Source organism: Odontesthes bonariensis, chromosome 10 (genome assembly GCF_027942865.1).
Source record: "Odontesthes bonariensis isolate fOdoBon6 chromosome 10, fOdoBon6.hap1, whole genome shotgun sequence".
Classification (NCBI taxonomy): domain Eukaryota; kingdom Metazoa; phylum Chordata; class Actinopteri; order Atheriniformes; family Atherinopsidae; genus Odontesthes; species Odontesthes bonariensis.
The window spans coordinates 19,296,440-19,321,110 of record NC_134515.1 but is presented as its reverse complement, the minus strand read 5'-3'; the positions used below and the strand labels follow the sequence as shown (position 1 = coordinate 19,321,110).

Genomic DNA, 24,671 nt, shown 5'->3' with positions numbered 1-24,671 from the left:
CTGCGCCTGCACAGAGCAGTGCCACAAATAGATACTCTCACATTTAAATGATAGCAAAGAAAAAAGAGATGATCTCCACAACAAAGACAAATAAGCAGTAGTCAAAAAAGATTTCTGCTTTATTCAACATGCAGCATTAAAATCTACACTGTAAAGACATGAAAGCAAAGCTTTTTGGCGCATCTACCTTTTGCTTCTTTCAAGAAAAGACGATGCATTTTGACAGAACTTTTGTTATATTAATCTTCACGTTAACTACAAGTGATGAGTTATTTTACTGCCATGCTGCCCTCTGCTGTCCAAAGGTTGAAAGCTTTACACCCGCTGCTCTTCATTTCAATCCTGTTACCTCGACCTGATAAAAACTATATGTACTGAGTTCAAAACCAGGACAAAATAAGATAAAAAAAAGGAGAAAACACTAATTATCTTCTTGCTTGATGTTGGATAGCCAGGTTATTAATTTTTTTTCCTGTGCATATTTCAAAGAGGCCTCCAGACACTGTGCCCTTTGGGTTTTCCCTTTAAAGCTCAAGGAGTGTTTCACTAATTGGCAGGAAGTAGTCCACTTCAATTAGAACATGATGCACAAGAATCTGGCCAAATGTTTACCAAGCCAGATTCTACAGCCATGCCTACTAATATGAACACAGATACAGGCATACATTGAAAACAAAAATAAAATGATAATCAAAGAAATGATGACAATAGCCCTGCACACTCCATAAGAAGGTCAGCCATTTAAAAGACACAACTTTGGCTGGTCGTATAGCTATTCCTGCAAAAACAGGCACATTGAGCATGCTGTACTTACAAATATTTTAGTTTACATAAATAATGATAGAAAGATATTTTCTGCAAAGCTGTCAGTAACAGTGACTTCTTCCTGCAGCAGGGAAAACAAACAATCAAAAAAATACACAATCATATTTCAGTGGATTTAATCAAAACAGAGAATCATCTATTATTACTAAACAGTTACATGAGTTCAGGAAAAGCAGTATTTAAAACGAAGAAAAAAGAAAATAAACTCTAATTTCTGGTAATTCATGAAATTTCAGACTTCCATTTGTTTTCAGCCTTGTGTGGCATTTTTGTCTGACATTTTGTTTCCATCTTGTGGTAAAACATTGCAATGACCATCTGCCTGAATGAAGGGTCACATGACTTTCCACTTAGTGAACATGAGATAGGAAGTTTAAAAAAAAAAAATTAGTTAAACTTGGTGAGATCAGACACACAGTCTGACAGATATTTCAAAACTGCAATTCGATGGAATATACTCCTATTTCAATAATATTACATTGCACATTATCTGTAAGAGCAATACATAAAATACCAAATGTCACCAAACAAATATCAAATTGAACACAAAGAGTAATCTCTCTCTCATAATACAAAATGTGCTTTCTGCTTTTTTATATTATTCAGGTTCAGGCAAACAACAAGGAGAAAATACGAGAACTGGAGCCCATGTGAGAGGACAATGATTGCCTGTGGTCAGAAACTACTTACTCTAATCAGTAGTTTCTTCTTCTAATAAGAAATGATTAATTGTAGATACAAAGAGATGCAATTTGTTAAGAAGACAATGACCGTGTTTCAAACATTTAACAGGAAGCATCTTAAATCAATTTTGATAATATGTAGAGAGAAGCATATTAAAAAGATTAAAGAACTACTGGCCAAAGTCTGAAATGTATGTTTTAGAGCTTTATGGTTTATATAATAGTTCAAACCGTGTGATCTCATGTTTCCACAGGGCAGGGCCCCAGTATTGGGCCGTGGCTATCGGTGACGGGCTTGTTGACACACTGAGTGGACTGACTGGCTCAACAGGGTTATGCAGGGTTGCACCATAGAACTAACTAACACTACAGCTGATTTATCATCACAACTGCTTTGTTGCAAGGCAAGGCAAGTTTATTTGTATAGTACAATTCAGCAACAGGGTGATTCAAAGTGCTTTACAGAGACATTAAAACAGTAGAAATAAAAAGCACGATTTAAAATTGAAACAAAAAATAAATAAATAAGAACAATAGATAAAATCAGCAGTTAAAATATGATTAAGTTTTGAAACTCAAGCTTAAGATTTGGATTTTATTCAAATGCAGCTGAAAATTAACCTGACTCACGTCATCTGGCTGCGTTCACCAACTACACACGGGGGCGTTCCCTTACCAGAGGGCGGGAGTCAGATAAGCTGAAAATAGGTGTGTCTTCAACCTGGACTTAAATACAAACATACAGTATGTCCTTATCAAAACAATTAGTAACCTCATTAAAAATAGCTCTTTTAAAGAGACAGACAGGTAAAACAGTAGTTTTTTTCGCATTTCTGTTCAGTTCAGTGCAAGACAATGCTTTACTAAAACCCTTTTGTCACTTCCTGTTTGGGTTTAGGCAGTAAAATTAGTCAAGAAAATGATCACGATTAAGACTAAAATACATTCTTTTAAACACCCTCATGGATGTCATTTTTACACTTCATATGCAGACCACTAGATGTTTAATATTCTTTAAATAAAATTGAAATTAAATGAAAAAGATTTTTTTTTCAACAGTAGGCTATGTATGATCATCTGTATCGTTGCAGCGGAGCTGAAAAAATCTCCGTCTGAACACACTGTTCTCTCAACACTATGTTATGTAGAGGGTTAGACAGTATAGTCCATTACATTCATCAACATGTGCAGCCTATTTCTGTGCATAATTGGCTCCAGAACAACAGAGCAGATTGCGCTCTCCACCACAAACTTATAGACCTTATTATAGGCTTTTGTGTAGATGTGATTTGATATATTTTCTCTTTATATTTCTTTAACAAATAAATGATTTTTTGTGTGTACTGCTAATATTCCATAGCCATGTGTAAAATATTTTAATATTGGTTGAAATGCATCTCACCAGATCCAGAGTAGTCTTCTGTAGCATGTCCACCATCTTTTCCAGCTTGGTGTTTGCAGTAAAGATGAAATCATCATCCACCCAAAGCACATACTTTGTATTTACTTGAGATAGAGACAAGTTTCTTGGCAGTAACCATATGGTAAAGAAATTTTAGTTTCCCACATTTCTCACTGAGATGAACAGCACTCTACTTATGGAGGACCAGTTCTCATTGTCTGGTCATGCACTTGAATCTGTTCTTAAAGTAAATTAGTTCATCCCTATCATTCCCACCAGTAGACGAGTATCGGAACTTTTCATAGACCTTTCGTGTCTCTGATTTAGTCCAGGGTAGCTTGATCTTTGAAGCATGGTTCACAATGACGTCACTGCAGGAGCCAATGTGGAGGGAGCCCAAACCGTCAATGAAAAATTCTGCAGCATCAAAAAATAAATAGAAAAATAAAAAATCAGATTTGCATAATCCTTGGTGTTTCTGCTCCACCCCCATTCGGCAACAATTCAGCACTGTAATCACTCTATAAAGAAAATGAAGAAAATATCTATAAATGAAACAACTACACACCCAGGTGACCCTTTCTTGACAGCCGTGGGTCAAAGCCAACCTGCTGCACTTCGTGTGTCCGTGCCATGAAGAAGTTGATAACGGCATCTGCTACCACGCAATTGGGGAATCCCTCAATGACATGGTGGTATCCAAGTCTTATGTGTAAACAGTCACCCTCCTCTCCTCCATCTTCTACTGAAATTGTGTGACGAAATGTGGCAGCGTAGCCTGTAACCTCTCTCACTGCACCGCCCACCTGAAGTTCAAGCAATAAAAATGTAATGAGTAACAGTTCATTTACAAAGAGAGACAAATAAAGAAAAGAAAAAAAACAAAAAGGAAAAAATAAAACAGAACATTTCAAGCACATCCTGCCCTACACAACTGCTCTATTAAAATATTTAGATATTTTTCTGGTAAAATCCTGTGAACTGACAAGGTGGTATCCAAGATGTAAGAATTTTAGACAATAAAAAGGCAGTAAAGCTGCAAGCAGTGATAAAAGCCCTTGCACCTTGGTGGCACTTCAGCCAGTGACGCAAGCGAAGGCCCCAGCAACCGCCCCAGCAACCGCCCCAGCAACCGCCCCAGCAACCGCCCCAGCAACCGCCCCAGCAACCACCCCATTGAAGCTTTTGGGCCCTGGCTTGCCAGTCATGGCGCTTGAGGTGAGGTATGCAGAGATTGCTTCATCCAAGCAGTCATTCTGTGACACTGTGAACACGAGTCAATACCGACATGCAAACATGATCAGTCCGGCACTGTTAGCAATCATGCAAAAATATGAGTTGTGTAGGACAGTGTACTTCTGAGTCCCATCAAACTTCTTTCTCATGGTGAAGGACTGTCATTTAACAGGAAGCATCTTAAATAAATTTTGATAATATGTAGACAGAGGCATATTGAAAAGATTAAGGAACTACTGGCCAAAGTTTGAAATGTATGTTTTAGAGTGGTAATATAGTTTTTATATAATAGTTCAAACCATGTGAACTCCTGTTTTGACAGGGCAGGGCTTTAGTGATGAAACTATTTGAAATATGGGTGTGTTCCGTGGCGGGTGTGTTGACACTGAGTGGACTGACTGGCTCAACAGGGTTCAGCAGGGATGTAGAATGTAAAAACTACAACTGATTTTTCATCACAACTGCTTTGTTGCGCCAAACATAGTGTGTCCTAATTTATACAATTAGCAACGAAAGGTAAAACAGTAGTTTTTTTCAGAGTTCTGTTCAGTTGAGTGCAAGACAACGCTTTACTAAAACAATTGTGTCACTTCCTGTTTGGGTTTAGGCTTATAGTTAAAAAACTAAAATACATTCTGTTAAAAACACCCCCATGGATGTAATTTTTATACTTTATATGCAGACCACTAGATGTTTAATATTCTTTAGATAAAGTTTAAACATCATTAAAAGTTGTCAGTATGTATGACTATGATTGCTGGTAAGAATGATCTGTATCGTTGCAGCGGATCTGAGGTCCATTTCACAAAGCAGGTTTAGTGAAAACTCTGAGTTGATTAACCCTGAAATGAGGGAAACTCTGAGTTTTCCGTTTCACAAAGGGAGGTAACTCAAACCCGAGAAAGAGGGGTAACTATAGCCTGTTTCACAAAGAGAGGTAACTTAAGCTCTCGGTCAGTTACCGTAGTAACAGACTCTATGAACCTAACCTGGTTTTACTCAATAAACCTCAAGTTTCTCTCTGTCCCCACCCTCTTTCAGCCACACTCGCCATTTGATTTCCTCATTCATTCAGTCAGCAGAGCGAGTTCTTCTAGTTCTAGAAGTCCATTAGGCACAGTAGGAGGCGACTTTTCCCACGAACATGGCATGTCCTTTTGACAACGATCGCGTGGATGAAGGTGCAGCATTATTGCGCAAAGATTAAATATTTGTCGGGAGATGGTTATCAGACCCCGCATAGATGTTTTAGCATTTACAGACAATCTTATCAAATTATCTTTTTGAGCAGCACCATCAGAATTTTGTTGGGACAAAAGAAAAAAAAGACATAAAAGACAAATAAGTATTTGTATGAATAGGCTTAAAAAAGATATATATAGGCCTATTATATTTTAGGCCTATATATATAGCGTATACAGCGTATTTCTATGCACAATTGGCTCCAGAACAGTCCCCAGCAGAGATTTACCCTTCTTTATCAGTTTCTTTGAGTCACTGGTTCTAATTCTGCTGCCCCAACAGATGGCTGCAAAGCTCTCCGCCACAAACTTATAGACCTGATTATAGGCTTTTGTAACATGCGTGAGCAAAGAACCCATCAGGCTATTTTTTGGGTTTGTACAGTACAGTCTCTTAATTCAGGGGTTAGCCTCACTGATTTAGAAGTGAGAGGTTGCAGGTTTGAGAGCAGGCTTTGGCAATTGCAGTGTAGTCATTACGAGTGGCACACAGTAGGAAGATAATAAAAAGAATGTATAGATGTGAAAAGCAAAAGTAATTGAAAATATCAAAAGCAATTATCTATGATTTGATATATTTCCTTATTAATTTTTTGTCCTTTCACAAATGCATTCTTTTTTTGTGTGTACTGCTATTATTCCATAGACATGTGTCAAACATTTTACTATTGCTTGACATGCATCTCACCAGATCCAGAGTAGTCTTCTCTAGGATGTCCACCAACTTTTCCAGCTTGGTGTTTGCAGTAAAGATGAAATCATCATCCACCCAAAGCACATACTTTGTATTCACTTGAGAAACAGCCAGGTTTCTTCCTGCAAACCAGCCCTGTGTAGGTACAGAGTAATTAACACACTTTAACTGAACTGTTTGATAATCACAAGCAGGAGACGACATATAAACATGATAACTTTTTTACCTTTCCAAATGGCATAATATAATGTTCTATGTGAGGACCGGTCACTGGCTGAGGGTCTTTATTATCATCTGCTATCACTATGGTGACGGTGGGATAATATTTCCTTATGCTGTCAATGAGATCTTTGAGTTTGTCATATCGTATAAAAGTCTTTGTGGCAATGGTAACCAGAGCAGTGATGTTATAACCTGAGAGGAAACAGAAAAGTAATGTTCCAATGTGACTCTCACACATTTTGCATAAAATTAAACTGTTGATTGTGTACATAAAGTGGTCACAAACCTCCATTGTATCCAGAGTTGTAAAGTTTTGGAACCTTTCTATGTCCAACTTTGATGGTGAAAAATGCCTGGTGACCTTCAGTTGCAAACTGAACTGCAGAATGAAGTAAAGACTTGGGTAATTAGACAAAAAATAGATAAAACAATTCCAATTCAAGACTATTAGAGAAGAATAATAATTGCACATTTAGGCTTTTTAAAGGTAGGATTTGCAAATCTAGACATCATTGCCCCCTCTTCAACTACTTAGATTTGACTCAGGGACACTGAGCTGAAGGATACGAACACAACTCACAGCCTTACAAATGACATTCTTCTCTTAGTATGAACAAAGTATCTGCATAATAACCTTACTTGAATCTGCTGTCCTCGGATGGAATACAATGTTTGTATAGGTCACAAATTGCAGCTGCCTGTTCAGAGCAGAGAGAAGAGGACTTGACAGCGTCATGTAATTCTCTCCCTCTCCTTTTATGGAGACCATGTCCACTGTGGCAGCAACATCAAAAGTCCCCAGCGTTGCTGTCAAATTAACCTGTTATTTATTTTTTTTTTTGGGGGGGGGTAAGCAAATAAGTTAAAACAGAAATAATCTTTGTTAATCATAATAAAAACCTAAAAAATAGGAAGTTACTGTATAGCTTGATCTTGCTTCTTGTTTAAGGCCCAAACCTGTGGAAAGAGAGCAGTTATTAGAGGAATGTTGAAATGAAAAGTTGAATAATGGTAAAATATTTGAACAAACAAAACTAGCTCGAGAAGATGAAACAATTGAAAGTTCTTTTATAAAGAATATGTTTTATATGGTATTACCGGGAATGATGATGGTTTTGAGGGGTTGCACCTCCACACCCTGTATGGGGTATTGAAGAGGATTGTTGGCCTCAGCTACAATAAGCACATCTGCTGGATTGTAGGACCTTTACAAACATGTGATTCATATTAGAGCATGATAGCAATGATGCCTACCAAAAACCCTGTTACACACAGCAGGGCTCTAGAGTGTGACCTATTTTCTCAATGGTGCAACTAAAAAAAATCTGAGGTCGCACAGTCTATGCGACTCTGAAAGTCCCCCTGGTTCAACAACAGAAACCCATTTCGTGGTCTAAACCAATCAGAGATAGTGAAGGGCGGGACCCCCCTCTGATTGGCCCGTGTACGTGCGTGTACGTGAATATACTGATATATATATTTAACCCAACTACAGGAGTTGGCCATCCGAGGGGCATGTGACTGCAATGGAGGATAGTCCATAAGACATTGAGCCATGAGATGTTCAGTTTGAAGCCCTTAAAACACTTGCAATTTTAATTTAGATTTTCTTTTTATTTCATTTATCTTGAGATGTTTTAAGTTTAAATTTCAGGCCTGTGAAGCACTTTAAGCACCAACACTTTTTCAGTGAGTTTCAGTAAGTAGTTAGTAAGTTAAGTTCAGTAAGTTTGTAGAATTGTGCTTCAAATAAATAACTTTATTTTGACCAGATTGCTAGTTAATCGTTTACAAGTCAATATATAGATAAATAGCGATTTAAAAAAAAAAAAAAAAAAAAGAAAAAAAAGTCAACCTGTAAAACTGCGGTGTTAAATGCAATCCGTTGGAAAATTTGGGTGCACCTAACTTTTGTGCTGGTGCACCTAAGAAAAAAAGTTGGACGCACCAGTGCAACCAGTGCAAAAAGTTAGTCTGGAGCCCTGCACAGGTAAACAGTTTATATTTGCATGAACTGTCTGTGAACAGATGACCTGGCAGAACATAGGGTGGCCTCTTATCCTGCCTCATTAAGTAACTGCATTATAAGTTAATAAATACATCTGCTGCTTTTTGTGTTCCTCTGTGTTAATCTCCGTCTCAGATCATTCTGTAACACTCATAACATGCTTAAGCATACATTTTGAGAAAACTTTAATCTTTCTTCACTTAATTTACATGGATGATAACCAAAGTCACATGCATTCACATAGAAACTGCAGTATTCTTTAATGAGTTCATTTCCGTCAACTTGGGCAATTTTGGCTTGACAATGTGTCTTTTCCCCATCTATGTTTCATGTATGGAGTAATTGATAGCTTAGCTCATATCAGCATATTTGAGCAACACTGACACAACATTTGACTGTACAGGAGATATGCCTTCTGTGGGAGAGAATTGCTCCTTTTGATGTGAACTTTAGGATTTGTCATCTACTATAATTAGAATTTTACCTTCTTTGAAAGTTTTTGTACTCCTGAGCTCTATGATGTTTGATGCCCTCAGGATCAGGATGGTTTTCCAAGAATGCATACTGGAGGTTGTGGGCCAACACAGGTGGGAAGAGCAGATGGGAGAATGGCAGGTGAAATGTTTCCTCACCAGCCAGACAGACACATGCATTTTGAGCCAAACGACTGTAAAAGAAGTAGCAAAGACTGAGTTGTTCAGGATAAAAACTTAATTTAGTTTAGAATTTAGTAAATACAATCACACATACAAAAAAACCCACCATGCCACTTCCTCCTTTTTGTGGTAAGCAATATCAGGGTAACCTCTGATGATGTCTCCAATTTTCTTACTGAGGACTTTTTGTACTGGACTCCATCTTGACCGTATGTCAACTCCTGAGCTGGTCCAAGGACTCCAAAAATTAAAGAGGGGTACCAACAATAGTCCAGAGACCAAAATCCATCTGAAAACCTTCTGATAGTTTTTATGCATCTGAAAGTATTTATAGGAATTTCAAAATAGCATCCATAGCAAAAAGACATATGAGAGACAGAGGATTTGTCTTTAACGGACGAGTTACTTACTTTGATTGAAATGTTGACGGTTTGACATAAGCGCATATTTTTCATTAATTTATGAAAGTCCTTGTAAACCTATGGAAGTGCAAGCACATGTCTTTTAAATGCAACACAACCACACTGGAGGCAGGCTTAACAAGACAAGATAAGCATCAACATTTGTCGGGGCTGAGCATATCTGTGGAAAAAAACAAAGCATCAAAACTGGGAAACAGCTGTACACAAGAGGAGAGATTCTGGCAAGAACTGGCAAAAAACACAGATATTTACATGGAATTCAGGGTAATCTGGTAGTGGATGCAGGAGTAGTTCATTGACAACAGGATAGCTGGCAAGTGGCAAGCTGGGGATAAGATAAATGAGCACTGGGGACCTCTAAGGGCTGTACTGTGAAGGGAGGTTAATGGGTTGGCGACGTATGTTGAGCACTGAATATATGTTGATGTTTGAAATTGAAACTAAATAGAAAGTGATTGATTGCTGACTTTATGTCAGAAAAAAATAATTCAACTATCATCTAAAAAGTCAATTAGTGTATTTAGATTATGTTCCTGAAATGCTGGCAGTTCAGTCATAAACATCGTGTTAATTAGATTATTCTTTTCAACAATTCAATTATTAAAAGCAACCTGGCAACTAATTTAAATTCTCAGATATGGTGATAATTTTAAATAAACTGCATGCTATGCCACCAAATCAGTTTTGCAGTTTTCACCACAGGGAACTATGCATTTAGTTGGTGGTGTTATGTTAAGTTAAGTTTCTAGTTGCGATAACTATGATAGAATAGAATAGAATCCTTTTATTGTCATTGTAGAACATTTTACAGCATTTAACAGCGAGATGCCGTTGGCAACTCTTCACCATTCGGCAGTCAAATACTAAAGGCAACAACTAAATAAAGATAACCTCTAGTCCTTTTTACTGACACTTTGAGATTTAAAAAAAAAATTAAAAGTGTGTTATAAATAAAATGTATTATTATTATTAAAAGCAAGGATGAACATTTGGAAGGAAAAGCAAGGGAAATAAGTACTGAGATGAGTATGTAAAAGTAATAAATACTGCTATGGGTATGTACAGGGCTGGACAAATCTATATTGAGGCATTGATGTAGGGGAGGCTGACGCTTTGCAGTAAGATGTATTGCATCACTTCCTGTTACCTTGATTAGGCTCTTTGGAATTTCTTGCTCCTCTTGGAGTATTAAAAATCACTCAATTTCTTCTCTTACACACTTGTCTGCAGCTTCCCACCTGCTGCTACACCCCCCTCCCCCAAAACCCCATAATGATTGTGTCTGCTCCCACACCACCCAATTTAAATGTGTTGCTTTTTGGTCTGTTCTTTTGTGTAAAGTAGTAAGTGTTCCACACATATCACATACACTATGGTGCAAACCTATAAAAACAATTTTAAGTGAAGTTATGAATTGCCTACTTACTGCATGCCACAGAGAATATTTATTATCTGACAACGTCCCAGTCTAACTTAGACTGAAACACTGTCAGTTATAAAATAAACTCTGTAGCATATAAATGTGCATTTTGACCAAAAGCACCAGATACTTTAACACCCAGGGGCATCTAACAGTCAGTGCCATTACATGCACAGTTATGTGGGCCATGTAATTGGACTACTGTCCTTGTCCTTTGTATTAGTGTATGCATGAGTATGGAATCAAGTTTTTCTTCTCCACATTAACAAACAGTATGTTTGTCCACCCAGTCTGGGTCTCCCTCATCCTTCCAAACCATTCACACAAATTGTTGAAAAAAACATGGCTGCATGATTTCTGTACTCTTTGAGTGATATGGTGACAAACACTGCACTTCGACCAGACATGGTATTAACATCAGAGTCTACAAAGCAAGTGGTGCTGGTCAAACTTACTGTCCCCTGGGAAGACAGAATGGAGGAGACAAATGAACGCAAGAGGGCCAAGTATGCTGAGCTGGTGGTTGAGTGTCGGAGTAAAGGCTGGAAAGCCCGATGCGAACCAGTTGAGGTAGGGTGCCGGGGTTTTGCTGGCCAGTCACTAACCCGCACCCTAAAAGTCCTCGGAGTAAAAGGTCAGCTGTGCAGGCGAGCCATCAGGAACACCATAGAGGCTGCGGAGAAAGCCTCAAGATGGCTATGGATCCGGAGGGGGGATCCGTGGAGTAGTGGGCCACTTGGACACAAGTCGGGGGCTGATCATCCCCGGCTGGGTCGCCCGAGCGAGGGTGTTTGATGATCAAAGACCCGAAACACCCAATGACCTCGGGTTCATCACTGATGATGTGTCCAAGTAGCACCTAGAGGTGTATGTAAGAACGGCCTGTTGCCTACTCCTACAGCCAAACCGCAGCCTACATTTTGCTGATGTACTTCCTAAACTTGTGGTAGCAGCTGTTGCAAAAGCAGTACTTCCCTCCTTCATCTAATTTGGTCCAGAGAAAACAGGTTCCCCATAATGCAAAGCTACACCAATAAAAGACTTCTTCTCGGATGTATGTGCGGTTAGGTTCAAAGCACGTCTTACTGGAATCTGAAGGCAGGAACATTTCGGTATAAGAGCAACAAGTCAACATTGCAGGACAGATGATTAATAACGTATGATTTTCTTCAGTAGTAATGGAAGTGGTAGTGGCCTGTTTTGATTAGAACTGATGGATAGATCTGCCTCGCATTTTGAGGTTGGTAGAAATTCTTGGACAATAATTGATATATTTTTATAGCAATTTTGGGGTGCAGATGCTTAAAAATCCTGCTACCCTAATAGGTAGTTGTAGGTCAAATTCGTTGAAGATATATTTCTTAGTTATTATAGATTTGAGTTGTTGATATTCTCGATATTTGTTGCTGCTGATCCCATGTTGTGATACAAGCGCATCATATAAGATAAAATTTCCATTCTGGATTATATGTGAAAGATGTTTTATTCCTTTATTCTTCCATAGAGGGGTTAGCTGTCATTGGGCGAGAGGCAGGGTACACCTTACCTGACTCCCGCCCTCTGGTATTCGCATACCATCTGGGACGAGCCCACAACCGACATGATTTCAAATGGGGCTATTTTTTCTAAAACTTGTGCATGTGATTGGATGAAGAATCTGTTCCTGGATAAATGCTGCACACGGCTTGCTTAAATAGACCCCACGATCGATCATAGATTCACTGATTCACCATGGCAACAAGGGCGGCGTATTTCTCCCCAGCGGAGCAAGAACTATTAATGGAAGCATATAAAGAGGTGAAGGAGAAAATAAAACAAAAAGGAAATACCGCCACAGTCAAAAAACAAAGGGAGCAAGCGTGGCAAACCATTGCTGACCGCCTGAATGCATAAGTAGTGCACAAATACACACTCACCACTCCACTGAAACTATCACAATTAGGCCACAATCCAAATAAAATGTTAATTAACATATTTGTAGGAGGAGTTCTATAGGATTGCAGGTAAGAAAAAAATTAAAAAAATTACAGTTACAATTACAATGTTAACATTCAGAGTAAGATACTCATTTCATCGTATTACAGGTTTCCCCAATGTCATTGGTCCAGTGGACTGCACACACATCAAAATAAAATCCCCCTCAGGTGGCCATGACGGGGATTTTGTGAACAGGAAAAACTTCCACAGCATCAATGTACAGGTGAACATGACTTTTGATAAAGTTAATTAATGAACACTGTACATTGCCTGTGATGTGCATTAATTGGTTTAACATCTTATCATTTCAGATGGTCTGCAATGCTGACTATTTGATCAGTAATGTTGTGGCAAAGTGGCCCGGCTCGGTCCACGACTCCCGAGTGTTTCGGAACTCAGAGATCTATCGGCACCTATCACAAGGTTAGCCACAGAACCTCTATTGATAACTACTTTTAAAATCATGGCTGTGTTAAGAATGTCACTACTTATGAGGTTGTGATGGTAACATTTTGTATTCACAGGTGTATTCCTGGGTGTATTGCTGGGTGACAGAGGGTATGCCTGCCAGCCTTTTCTGCTCACTCCATTTGCAGACCCTCTGGAGGCACAACTGGCATACAACCATGCCCATGCCAGAACAAGGGCCCGGATATAAATGACATTTGGCCTACTGAAGGCACGCTTTCAGTGTCTGAACCACCTGAGAGTCAGCCCAGACAGGGCATGTGATATCATTGTGGCCTGTGCTGCCTCCACAATGTGGCCTGCCTGAGAAAGGAGAGGGCCCCCAGAGTGCCAGCTCTCATAGACTGGGACAATCCTGCCATCTTCCCGGATGACGACTGTGGTCGGCTGGTCAGAGGCCAATATGTGTTAAATTATTTTAATTAATATGCATGTTGATTTAAGTTGGGCCTGCAATGGCAGAGGAATTTTTGTTAGGTTTTTGTGCTGTATAGGCAAGGCAATTTTATTTGTATAGCCCATTTTTACAAACAGTTTGTCTCAAACTGCATGCTTTGATTCTGTGCTTTTTGTCTTGTAGAGCACTGTGTGACTTCAGTTTTGAAAGGAGCTGATGGTTTACTTACTTTGATTCATCCTTGTTCAATAAAGGAACATCGTGGTACTCTCTAATGTGTATTTATATTTATATGGTGATGTACTATGTGTAGTCTGTGGGAAACTAAATTATCTAATGATTGCAAGTTCATCTAAAATCATCAGTTATCTAAAATGATTGCAATTAATGATCACAAATGTTTCAATAATGATAGTGGGTATAGTTAAATGTTTTAACAATATGTTCTAGGCAGTGGAATAAATATTTGTTTCCATTTTTGGCGACCACTGACTGAGATAAGGAATGAGATTAAATAGATCCTGGAACTTAGCCTGGTCTGGACCAGGCTAGCTTCACAGAATAAATTTCCATGGTAACTTACGTCTGAACATATCCCACTTCCCTCTTTCCCACTTTTGTGCAACTGGATCACGGATAAGTTGAGCCAGGATAGCCAACATATCCTGGCTTAATCCCTTATCTTAGTTTTGTGCAATGGGCCCCAGATTGTCACAAATAAAAATATTTTTTTCCCTCTCTTAGTGCAATGACATTATCATGTTAGGTTAAATATCTCAGAACATATGATGATTTCTATACCATTTGGATAACATGCTGTGTGATAAAATAGTTAAATGTATCAGCTGTGTTGTCTGGGCCAGATGAGGTACAGAAATTGATAGATCATCCCAGTCCAAAGTCAAAAGATAAGCACTGCTGTCAACTGTATTAATGATTAACAAGATTTTGCTCATTTATTTGTTACTGATTTGTTTGGGGAGTTATAAGCCTGCAGAGCATAACATTATAACCAAACAGCTCAAGAAATTGCAAAGGAGTTTTTATGACGTTAAAAAAAGTCAGTTTTTACAAAAAGAAAGTAAGTTACATAATGAATTACTTTTTAATAGCAGTAATCTTTATAATATATGTAAAATAGTAAGTAAATTCTAAAATAATAAGACCAACTCTGAATATCAGTATACCTTCAAAGAGCAGGGCCAGAAGTTGGTATAATATCATTTTGGACCTCTGCATATTTGATCTATAGGGTGGTGCCAAAAGCACAACTGCCTCCAGGTTAGCTTTGTTGAATGGCTGTTAACAGATAATGATTGTCAACAGTTATGTCACTCCACGAAGTGCAAAAAACTGACGAGCTAAAATTGGACTAAAAATATGATGCTTTGTCTTAGGGCTTATGTTTTATTAGATTAAAAATAAACGTGTGACATTTTTAGGCTTAGGTTTACTGTGTCAGCAGCCTTCTTGGGTTATGATCTAGAGTGACGAAGTCGTGGATGAGTCACCTTGCAGATATTAGATAGCCTATTGAGGAATACTTTCAAAGACAATAATAAGACAATCCTCGGTTGATCAAGAAAGGGAATTTGTTTAAAAGTGTTAGAATGTTCTACCAATCGTGAAATGTCTCAGAATTTTGCTTCTCATTCCAAACGCTATCGCGGAAAAATAGCACTAAAAACAATGGACAAGAAGAAAAACGGGTAAATGTATCTTACTGTTGTTGTTCTCGTGGTAGCAATAGTCCTTTTAGAATCTCTTTTACTCAGATCTGCCAAACTTTCCAATAACTTACTGACGTGTGGGCATGCGTGCGCCTTTTTCCGTGAATGGGGGCTCTGAAGAGACAACGAGCCGTTTTCTTTATCTTCCTCTATGTAAATGTGCGTACTGATGAAAAGCAAGAGAAACTAGAGAGATTGACATAAGTCATATGTTATGTATTTGCAATTATTGTTTTGTTAGTTTTAATATCACTGGACTGCACGAAAAATGATATATATTATTTCACTATAGCTTGTACTTTATTTGAAGGAAATTGCATTCAAATGGCTCCTTGTCAAGCACAACTGATAAGCTCTGCTCTGCTAGTTCCAGTATTTATTACTGACTCATGACTTGTTCATACAGTCTGACAATATTCTGTGATGGAAAATAATCAGTTATGGGTCGATTTAAGAACACAAATGAAAGACACTTTCTGATTCTGTGTAACGCAGCTATAGTATTTTATATTGATCTAGTTAGTGCTAATGGAAAATAACCTCTGGATTCCCCTTCCGGGTTGAGTTTTTTAAATATTAATGTATCACCATGTCTTTGACTCTGCTCCACTGGATTCAGACTTTATTATTCTTACACCTTCTGTATGGTTACTGCACATTAGAGCGACTCCCAGGTAAATGATATGCAAATCATGTGAACAAGAGCTGACTGTCATACGGAGCAACAAATTCTAATGTATAAAAGCCAAAGAAAGTTAGTTAAAATGGCAAAACATGAAATAGAATAGAAAAATTGCTTCAGCTCAGGTTTGTACAGTATAAGGCTGATCCTAAAACCTCACCTGTTCATGTCAAATATACTAAAAGGAATTGGTGCTTGTTTCATTTGAAGGCGTTAGGGTGACACCTAGTGGCCAAAAGTGACACAGCAACAGCGTTACCCCTTTTCTATTTCTTTCGCTTCAATACTTTGCGTCTCAAAATAGTTGATTTTTTATCGACAATAAACAATCACGTATTGAAAATGTAGGGGGGGGGGGGGGGGGGGACTGTCACTCATTTTCCAAAAAGTTGGAGCCTGCTTCCTCAAACGTCATCGGCGGCAAACCAATGAGAGGCCACGTTTCCGGAGCTTAACCTATAATGCCGAAGAGTGTAAAGCATGTAGGTGCCGTGGCTTTTCTTATTGCAATAATCTTAAATGGCGTCGCAAAATAGGGAGAACTGCATTCGAGGACAAGACAGCGGATGAATGGAGCCGGCATGCGATTGTACTAATGCCCGACAGGTGTTGCAAGCTTGTGCCGATTTCAGGAAACACTTAGATGCTTAGGCAGGGATAACGTTTTCACATATGATTGATCCCACAGCAAAGGTAATGAACACACACATGCGAGAGTAGTTATGGAATGCTCTAACAGCATGAACTTTGGACATAGCCTCCACATACTACTGCGACTATGTCTGATTACATTAGAACTGAGAAAAGAGATATTTCCCCCTAATGGCTTCAAATCGCTGCTGCAGCAGTCTTTGTTATGTGTTTTTGGTAGAAACGGATTTGGATCCTCGACTGCTCTTATCCGATTTACCTGAAGTCCTCGTGAAAAAAATCTACAATATGATTCGTGTTGATAACACTAATATCGGTCATTTTCTGATCTAAGCTAAAAGAGGATACAATAGTTTGACTCCTGTCAAGTGTATAGGCTTTGACTTCAAAAATTAGTATGAAAGGTTCCTGTAGTTTTAAGATTGATGTAACATTTGTTTTTACGGCTCAAAAAACGTATCAATATGCTTGGAAACTATTAAAAAGCTATCATTGTATTGTCATTTTTAGGCACATATCAAGACAGGCTTTTGTTTTTACAGGCTTAAAATAACATTATTAAAATAGAGTTCAGGTTTTCCAACAAAAGCGTTGCTTTGCTGTTACATGTCTTCATCCAACACAAGGGACAAAATGAGTCAGGTCTACATACATTTCAGGTTTGAGTTAATAACAAATGGATTATTGTGTGTTGTGTGTAGACATGCTGTAAGGCAGACATCGCAGTGTATGAGAGATTGTCGCTATGAAGGGCCCCAGCTCCAAATGGGCCTTCTCAGTGGGCTTCTTGATAGGGGTCTGCAGCATGTACTTCTTCCTGCACCAGGTGTGGTTCGAGCGAAGCTACCCTGTGCTGTCTGAAGCTCAGGAAAAAGCTAAAGCTTTAGCGGAGACACCAACCAACTGGAGGAAGGAGGGAGCTGCACTTATCAACCTGCTTCACCCTCACCATGCAGGTGCTGTGTGCTTTTTCCACATTAACTCAGATAACACAGTAACAGAAAAAAATCATGCTTGGATATCCATTATTTGAATATTCATTGGCTACGTTTGAGGCCTTGAAAAAAACTGGCCATTTCCCCTTGAGATTAAGTCGACAGAGGATTTCTCTGATTGGGTTTGGAACTAGCTAGCTTTTTTCATTCTGATCATAAATGAACAGAGACGCTCTGAAACTGTTTCAGGATATTGTTGTGTCACTGGTAGAACCAGATATACTCTCTGCACACCAGGTAATGTTGTATATTGTTCCGTCTCCCTTTAGATGAAGACAGCAGGGTGGCAGATACGCTGTACCAGAGGGTGCGTGTTCTCTGTTGGGTGATGACCGGTCCGTATAACCTACAGAGCAGGGCCCGCCACGTCCGGGCCACCTGGAGTCGACACTGCAACATGGTGCTATTCATGAGCTCTGTGGAGGACCCGGACTTTCCCACTGTAGGTTTGGGCACTGAGGAGGGCCGGGACCAGCTCTACTGGAAGACCATCCGAGCTTTCCATTACGTCTATGAACACCATGTGAATGAGGCAGACTGGTTTTTAAAAGCGGACGACGACACCTATGTGGTGGTGGACAACCTTCGGTGGATTCTGTCCAACCACACCCCTGAAGAACCCATCTATTTTGGTAAACGCTTTAAGCCTTACACCAAACAAGGCTACATGAGTGGGGGCGCTGGCTATGTGCTCAGCAAGGAGGCCCTCAAGAGGTTTGTGGAAGGTTTTCGGACCAAGGCCTGCACACACACCACCCCTGTCGAAGACCTAGCATTGGGGCAGTGTTTGGAGAAGATGGGGGTTCTGGCCGGGGACTCCAGAGATACATTGCATCGGGAAACGTTTCACCCATTTGTGCCGGAGCATCATCTAACCACCAAATTCTCTAAGAGTTTCTGGTACTGGAGCTACTGTTACTACCCAATAGTTGAGGCAAGTCTCTTCACATTTTTTCATATGGTAACTGGCCCCAGAGTTAAGTGCTGTGAAGTAAAAATGTAACCAATCGGCATTAAAGCCAATTACAGATAACTCCTATTAGACTGACATCCTGTGAGTGGATTACCCTTATTAGAAAAGGGCAGGTCGGGCTAGGAGGACATGCGGATGGTAAAAATACCGTCTACCATGAAATGAGAGCATTCTTTGATTTTGAATTGTAGATTATGGCCTTCTATTCTAATTGAAAGTGAGTAGTATGGCATGAACTGCTTGTTTTGCTTTGGGTACATGTACAAAAATATTGGTGTTGCTGTTAAAGACTTCTCAGAGGAATAACGATTAAATAAATGAATGAATAGATTCTGTACCTGACCCCCGTATAGAGTGAGTGAATTGAGATAAAAGAGTTCATATTAAAGTGCATGATTGCAGCACAGACGATGTCCTGTCAACAAAAGGAAAATTGGTCAATTTGTCACTGATGATGCAACTAATGTATTGTACTTTGTAATTAAAATGAGATGGGTTCATTACTGATGCTGTCACACAATGCCAGCGTATGGAGCTGCTTTGTTTCTTGTGTTTGAGAGACGACAAGAAAACAAATTTGTTTTTAATATTGAAATAATTGTTGTTGTTTTTTTTAATCTGTCTGTATAAACAGAAACCACAAAACATTAGCATGTGACAGTGTTTTTTCCAAATTAAGTGTAAGACAAGAAGTATGTCTTTCTTGTCGACTCTTGATATACATTACGTCCTGTCTCTCAGCCATAGACCTGCCACCCAATAACTGTTATGATGACACATAAATGAGACACTGAAGCTCTGGATAGTCGCCCCCAGCTTCTGGTTAAAGGTTCTATTGTTAGTGGAATACTTATTGTTCGTAGTTCATAAAACCGGTACCATATTTGCACAAACATCTTTCTATCGGGTTTTCTCTCTGTCCCCTTTAGCTGCATGTGGTTATTCAATAGGTTAGGTGGTTGGAAATTAATTTTCTTTTTGACTTATAGCTGAAAACCTACTCATTCTACCGCTTTATTGTACTAGATGATAAGTGGCCAGCTTCTTATTTTGGGAACTAAATCAATGCCCATTTGTGCAACAATGCCAGTTAAAGTGGATTGAACAGGGATAGAAAAGAGGCTTACACTTATTTTGACAAAGGGTTTATTCATGAATTATAATTATAATGTTACCAGTGTTCCTGCAACGCAGGTGTAAAATGTTGTTTATCTTTTTCTGTTCTCTGTTGTGTGTTTTGCATATCTGATCTGTTTGCTAATCTTCTGCAGGGGCCTCAGTGCTGTTCAGACCTGGCAGTATCGTTCCATTATGTGGAAGCAGAGCTCATGTACACGTTGGAGTACTACACCTACCACCTGAGAGCTTACGGCTACAAGTCCCGTTATCGGCCCTCTGCACACTACAGTGTGAACCTCCTCCCGGTTACGCAGACTGCCGTGAACGCGGCGCTTAACACAGTTCACGAAGTTACAGACAGACGGAGTCACACAACTTCTGATTTTTTTGTCACAGGAAACCAAACCACAGAAGGGACACACTTGAACAAGGAGATGGAAGACAGTCTAAACTTAAATCTGACTGAGAACAGAACTGCAGTCACACAAGATAACCATCACTGATTCTCTGTGCTACTACTCAGCTGGGGCTGACTGTGCTATAACTGCGGTGTATCTGATCTACATTAGAATCGACATTAGACGTACTCAGGGCTACTTTCCCCCTGTGACCGGGAGATAGGAGAGTGACTTCCAGAGAAGTCTGATACCCCATGCCGTACATTGGCCAACTGGTCTTTTCATATGACGAAGCTTTCATCATATGATCTCATAATTTTCCCATTCAGTATACTCTACAGTAATCGATCCTCATCAGGAGTGGATATACTCAGTATGGCTCAGTGGTAGCTACCTCTGGCTTGGCTGTATTTTTTTTGACCCAACTTTTTTTCTTTTTCTCTTGCCTATTTAATGTTGTCTGGTTTTGTGATTTTTATTTTTATTTTTTTCTCTCTCTCTCTCTTTTTGTGTCAATAATATGAGAGCAGCAAGGTGTGTCAAAACTGTGAAATATCTATCCTTTTCATGGCCACGTTTGCAATGTTTGATTTCAATTTGATTATGCGTTTTCTGTCTTTGGCCTTTTGAAGAAATATGCATAAATAAAAATGTCATGTTACTGTGATCTTTGTAAATCTGCGTTTTCTATTTGAATGTACCTTTCTTTTGCAACTCGGTAATAAATGCAGGCTTTTAAATTCAGAGCCAAGAAAATTCGCAGTGTTTATTTTAGAAACAAAAGCAACTGTGCTGTGAGATATATATATATTTGTTTTGCCTTTTACTGACATGAAATGCTCTAACACACAAATTTGTACTTGAAGTCTGAAGTCTACCTGTGCTTTTGTTTTGGAGCATTGATTTGCATTGTATTATACAAAATTTTAAGGAATGCCACTCATCAGGTTGTTTATGGACCCCATAATGGTGTGTATGAATGTTACTGTCGTCCCAAACTTGAAGAATCATTTAAGCAGCTACAGGAAAATACACAGATGATTAACTTAATGAATTAATTATAAAAATTACATTTATTTTCAACTTTTGACAAAAAGAATACATAATAAAGAAATGGAAATGATCACTGGTAATTATTCTTTGTGTTTCAGATAAAACAATTACAATCTGGTTGGTTTATGGTCACTTTCATTAGCCAGCCGGCAGATGTACAGTCGGACCGTTTGTTGTTTCTCTGTGATCTCCTGTCATTGTAGTCAAATGAAAGTCGTTTCAGTCTGAATGTCTACAGTCCCTGGAGTAACCTGCAAAAAATACAGAATGCATGGCACACATGTAAAATCAAACAAGAAAAGTACTGTCTTAAAACTAAAAAGACAATGGCGCTTATTTTAAAAAATATTACAAACACCTTGAAGGCGTTAAAACTTGACCAAGCAGAAAACAACAAAAACTCTTCTGTCTGGTGTAATCCTATCTTTTATCAGAATGGTTGATGTTAGTTTTGTAAGTAGTGGAGACTTAGTGATGATGCACTCACCTCAGCCTGGACTTGTTGAGAAAAATCCCTCTCCTCTCTGGATACTCTTTCCTCCAGGGACCATTATCTATCAGAGCAAACACAAGATTGCACGTGGCTGTAACATGATTTCAATATTAAGTGACTTTTTTCCCCATTCTGCTGTGAGACTTGGTTGCAATTCTAGAGATGGAGATGAATGGAGTGAATCTATTGGATATTAAATTCATGTTAACCTCCACACTCACCAGACTCAGAGTTTCTTCTTCCCATAAGTCCAACAAATATGTCATCCATTTCCCCTATTGTGAAAAACAACCACCAAAATACAACAATTCAGTTAAGTATTTTATGAATATTTCAAGGAATTTAAATAAAGCAATCATCCTTATCGGGTCTTACTTTTTTGTGGTGACTGCACAGCATCTGCCTCTGTTCAAAAACAGCAAAGGGATTTTTTTTTTCTTTTTCAAAAGAGCTGAGGAGAGCATTTGTGAGTCTATATCAATCGCTCTAACTAAGTCAATGAATACAAGAAATAGCTCCTTTCTTTCATACACCAGTATTTTTTTTTATCAGAAAACCGATACGGTATCAGCTGGGTAGGCTCACTTATCGAAAAGAGGACTCACCGTCGTTTCTTTTGCCCATCAGCCCCACAAAGCTGTCATAATCCAAGTCAGTGTACCTCTTCAAAATGTTCTGCTTGAGATCTTCCAAGCTTATAGTTTGCTGCAGCAATTATGATAAGAAAAACAATCAGCTTCGTTTCAAAGATTTGATGGAAATCTACTCAGTTATTATCACGCATCTCATGGAAACTTACGTCCAAGGTTGATTTGCGCGCTCCGGTTTCCTCGCATCTGGACTGGCCGTACCGAAGTTTAACGATGAGGAACAAAGTCACCAGGAGCAAACCTCTTTTCATTTTCTCAGCACCACCTATACGAACAAAAGGCAAAAAAAATAGATAGTTATTCTGTCATTTTCATTATAAGAAAATACAAAGCCCCCCCATTTAGTTTAAGAATCAGTTACACTTGTTGCGCACGACCCACTGCATAATCGGTGCGTAAAGGCGCGTTTCAGGCATAGCTTTTCTTATTTTACAACGATTAATGAATTCGTCTTATTTGATTATTCTGTGAAAGACAAAAACACGAAGACGGTCTTTTCACTTAGTACCCATTTGTTTAAATAATTTAGTTTTTCAATGATTTCTTCATGAAGAAAGAAGACTTCTGAAAATTGCTGGACCTAAAATGAAAAAATATAGCTCTCTTAAAGCATTATACCATGCATTAGGGTTTTTACCTGTTTTCACACGAGCAAAAATATTTAGTAAACGAGTCAACAGCGTGCGCTCTGGTGCAGAGTGGAGTGGAAACGGGTAGGTCCTGCAGCAAGATCCAGTCTAGATGAATGAGCCATGCGGTATTAAATAGTGGCTGGATACCTGCGTAACGCCAATCAGCAACTGGAGCGTAGGTGGGGTAACAGGTTTTCTGTCACGTTGTTGCGATTGCTACGTAGCTCTTTCAGATGGTTATGATGCAGCTGAAAGCATTTGCCCCCATCAAACACGCACATAAAAAAAACAAAACAAACAAGTCTGTAGTTTAGGGGAAATGGGCTTATGGACTCCAGCCAATCTTCTGATGTGAGCATGAACTGCAGCTGGTTATAAGAAATAAGCATCAATATTTTTAACTGCATGTGGCTGATGGCAATGTTTAAACTGAAACTTGAATTTCTTTGATCATAATGTTTGGCTCAAAAAGTTGAATACCATAATCGGAATATTTTCACTCAATATTTTCTCATTTCCAACTTTTGCCGTTTCAAAAGTTACATAAAAGTAAAGGGTCGCAAGCTTGGCCGCCCACAATCAGAACTTTTAGCACCTCATTTGGGGGACAGTTAAGGGTCTTTGAATTTTTGTCGGAGATATTTTCAGCCATACCCGTGTAAAAGACTTCTAGTTCCATCAGACTTTTGGGTCTCCATGAATGCAGTGCTCTTTTGAGGTTTATCTACAATTTTCTGATGATGCTTTGGATGAGAAACTGTGGCTGTATTTCCACTCAAATGCACAGTGAAATTGAAGCAAAACTTTAAGGACTTACCTACATGCGCAACAGACTTGAATCCATTACTTGGTGAAGTGTGAATAAGCAGCTGCCTTGAGTATCAAAGATACTCAGTTCTGTGAGTAACCTGTTGTTTGATCACTATATAACTAGTTCACATTAGGTGTTTCCATCTGCCCTGGTGGGCAGCAACATATTTATTCCCAAAAAAAACCCAAAACCTTTTTCTAACCTTGTCAAACGTGTGCACTCAAATTGCACAACTTTTTTTTGTTTGCAAATTTTCACGTGTGTTAAGGATCATAATCCTGTGTTTGAAGCTGTCCACACTTCCCCTCCATGTTTTCTGTGGTGGACGTGATCCTCCAGAATGTTCTGTTAATCAATTGAAGAATCCCCCAAACTGTCTATTTATTCCCTCAATATTTTCCAAAAGTTCAAAGAGTTTATGCTTTTAAGGGCAGAAATGAAATGCCTTTTACAAATTCATTTTGACCACTTTCTTGTAGCTATGTGCAAAAGCCCTTAGGCAGGTTTCACATGGAAGCGATTTGACTGGCAGGCACCTGCATTGCCTCTTGAAGAACTGATTTATTTTTAACTTTCTACCTCAAGTTAGGTTAGCAAATGATCCATTCAATTTGGCAAGGCAAGTGTCATCCCATTCAAAGGGAAAAAGACAAATTATACGTGTGGATGAAATAAAATGAAGACCATTGAAATGCAGACATATGATTCCTACCTTAACGCACCTGGTTATGACATTCGCATCCTAGTTTATTTATAACAGGTAACGTGAATAGGTTTGACACCCATGTTCCACGAAGCAGTTATTTTAAAGATTGCTTCCTACAAGCAGCAGG

General features: G+C 38.9%; 3 protein-coding genes across 5 annotated transcripts; 1 reads left to right on the top strand and 2 right to left on the bottom strand.

Moving 5' to 3' along the window:
- Positions 1-101: 101 nt before the first annotated feature.
- On the bottom strand, positions 102-15,526 carry b4galnt1a (beta-1,4-N-acetyl-galactosaminyl transferase 1a). The gene is made up of 12 exons (XM_075476737.1): positions 15,376-15,526; positions 9,378-9,446; positions 9,074-9,285; positions 8,796-8,978; positions 7,402-7,508; positions 7,223-7,260; positions 6,943-7,123; positions 6,590-6,682; positions 6,308-6,495; positions 6,076-6,216; positions 3,479-3,716; positions 102-3,327 (listed from the first exon to the last, which is right to left on the bottom strand). The coding sequence occupies exons 2-12, from the start codon at positions 9,420-9,422 to the stop codon at positions 3,122-3,124; spliced, it is 1,632 nt and encodes a 543-aa protein (XP_075332852.1). The 5' UTR covers positions 9,423-9,446; positions 15,376-15,526; the 3' UTR covers positions 102-3,121.
- Positions 15,025-21,917, top strand: c1galt1la (core 1 synthase, glycoprotein-N-acetylgalactosamine 3-beta-galactosyltransferase 1, like a). 3 transcript variants are annotated; one of them, XM_075476739.1, is made up of 4 exons: positions 15,025-15,360; positions 17,416-17,670; positions 17,979-18,643; positions 19,954-21,917. In XM_075476739.1, the coding sequence occupies exons 2-4, from the start codon at positions 17,460-17,462 to the stop codon at positions 20,302-20,304; spliced, it is 1,227 nt and encodes a 408-aa protein (XP_075332854.1). In that variant the 5' UTR covers positions 15,025-15,360; positions 17,416-17,459; the 3' UTR covers positions 20,305-21,917. The 3 variants fall into 3 exon arrangements, with proteins under 3 accessions (XP_075332854.1, XP_075332855.1, XP_075332853.1); XM_075476740.1 differs by lacking the exon at positions 15,025-15,360 and adding an exon at positions 16,518-16,756 and having other exon boundaries at positions 17,541-17,670; XM_075476738.1 differs by lacking the exon at positions 15,025-15,360 and adding an exon at positions 16,518-16,756.
- On the bottom strand, positions 20,907-23,117 carry tac3a (tachykinin precursor 3a). Its single transcript, XM_075476741.1, has 7 exons — positions 23,033-23,117; positions 22,545-22,660; positions 22,351-22,450; positions 22,121-22,150; positions 21,967-22,020; positions 21,740-21,806; positions 20,907-21,503 (listed from the first exon to the last, which is right to left on the bottom strand). Exons 2-7 carry the CDS (start codon positions 22,644-22,646, stop codon positions 21,485-21,487), a joined length of 372 nt encoding a protein of 123 aa, XP_075332856.1. The 5' UTR covers positions 22,647-22,660; positions 23,033-23,117; the 3' UTR covers positions 20,907-21,484.
- Positions 23,118-24,671: the final 1,554 nt, after the last annotated feature.

Bases quoted from the DNA above. Each gene is read 5' to 3' on its own strand.
- c1galt1la (XM_075476739.1), top strand. From the start codon at position 17,460: ATGAAGGGCCCCAGCTCCAAATGGGCCTTCTCAGTGGGCTTCTTGATA. The intron at 17,671-17,978 runs GTGCTGTGTGCT...GTCTCCCTTTAG, and splicing joins GCTTCACCCTCACCATGCAG to ATGAAGACAGCAGGGTGGCA. The intron at 18,644-19,953 runs GCAAGTCTCTTC...AATCTTCTGCAG, and splicing joins GTTACTACCCAATAGTTGAG to GGGCCTCAGTGCTGTTCAGA.
- tac3a (XM_075476741.1), bottom strand. From the start codon at position 22,646: ATGAAAAGAGGTTTGCTCCTGGTGACTTTGTTCCTCATCGTTAAACTT. The intron at 22,151-22,350 runs GTGAGTCCTCTT...GTTTTTGAACAG, and splicing joins GATGGGCAAAAGAAACGACG to AGGCAGATGCTGTGCAGTCA. The intron at 21,807-21,966 runs GTGAGTGTGGAG...TTGCTCTGATAG, and splicing joins AAGAAGAAACTCTGAGTCTG to ATAATGGTCCCTGGAGGAAA.
- b4galnt1a (XM_075476737.1), bottom strand. From the start codon at position 9,422: ATGAAAAATATGCGCTTATGTCAAACCGTCAACATTTCAATCAAA. The intron at 7,509-8,795 runs GTAAAATTCTAA...ATGTTTGTAAAG, and splicing joins TACAAAAACTTTCAAAGAAG to GTCCTACAATCCAGCAGATG. The intron at 3,328-3,478 runs GTGTGTAGTTGT...TTGATGCTGCAG, and splicing joins GTCAAGAAAGGGTCACCTGG to AATTTTTCATTGACGGTTTG.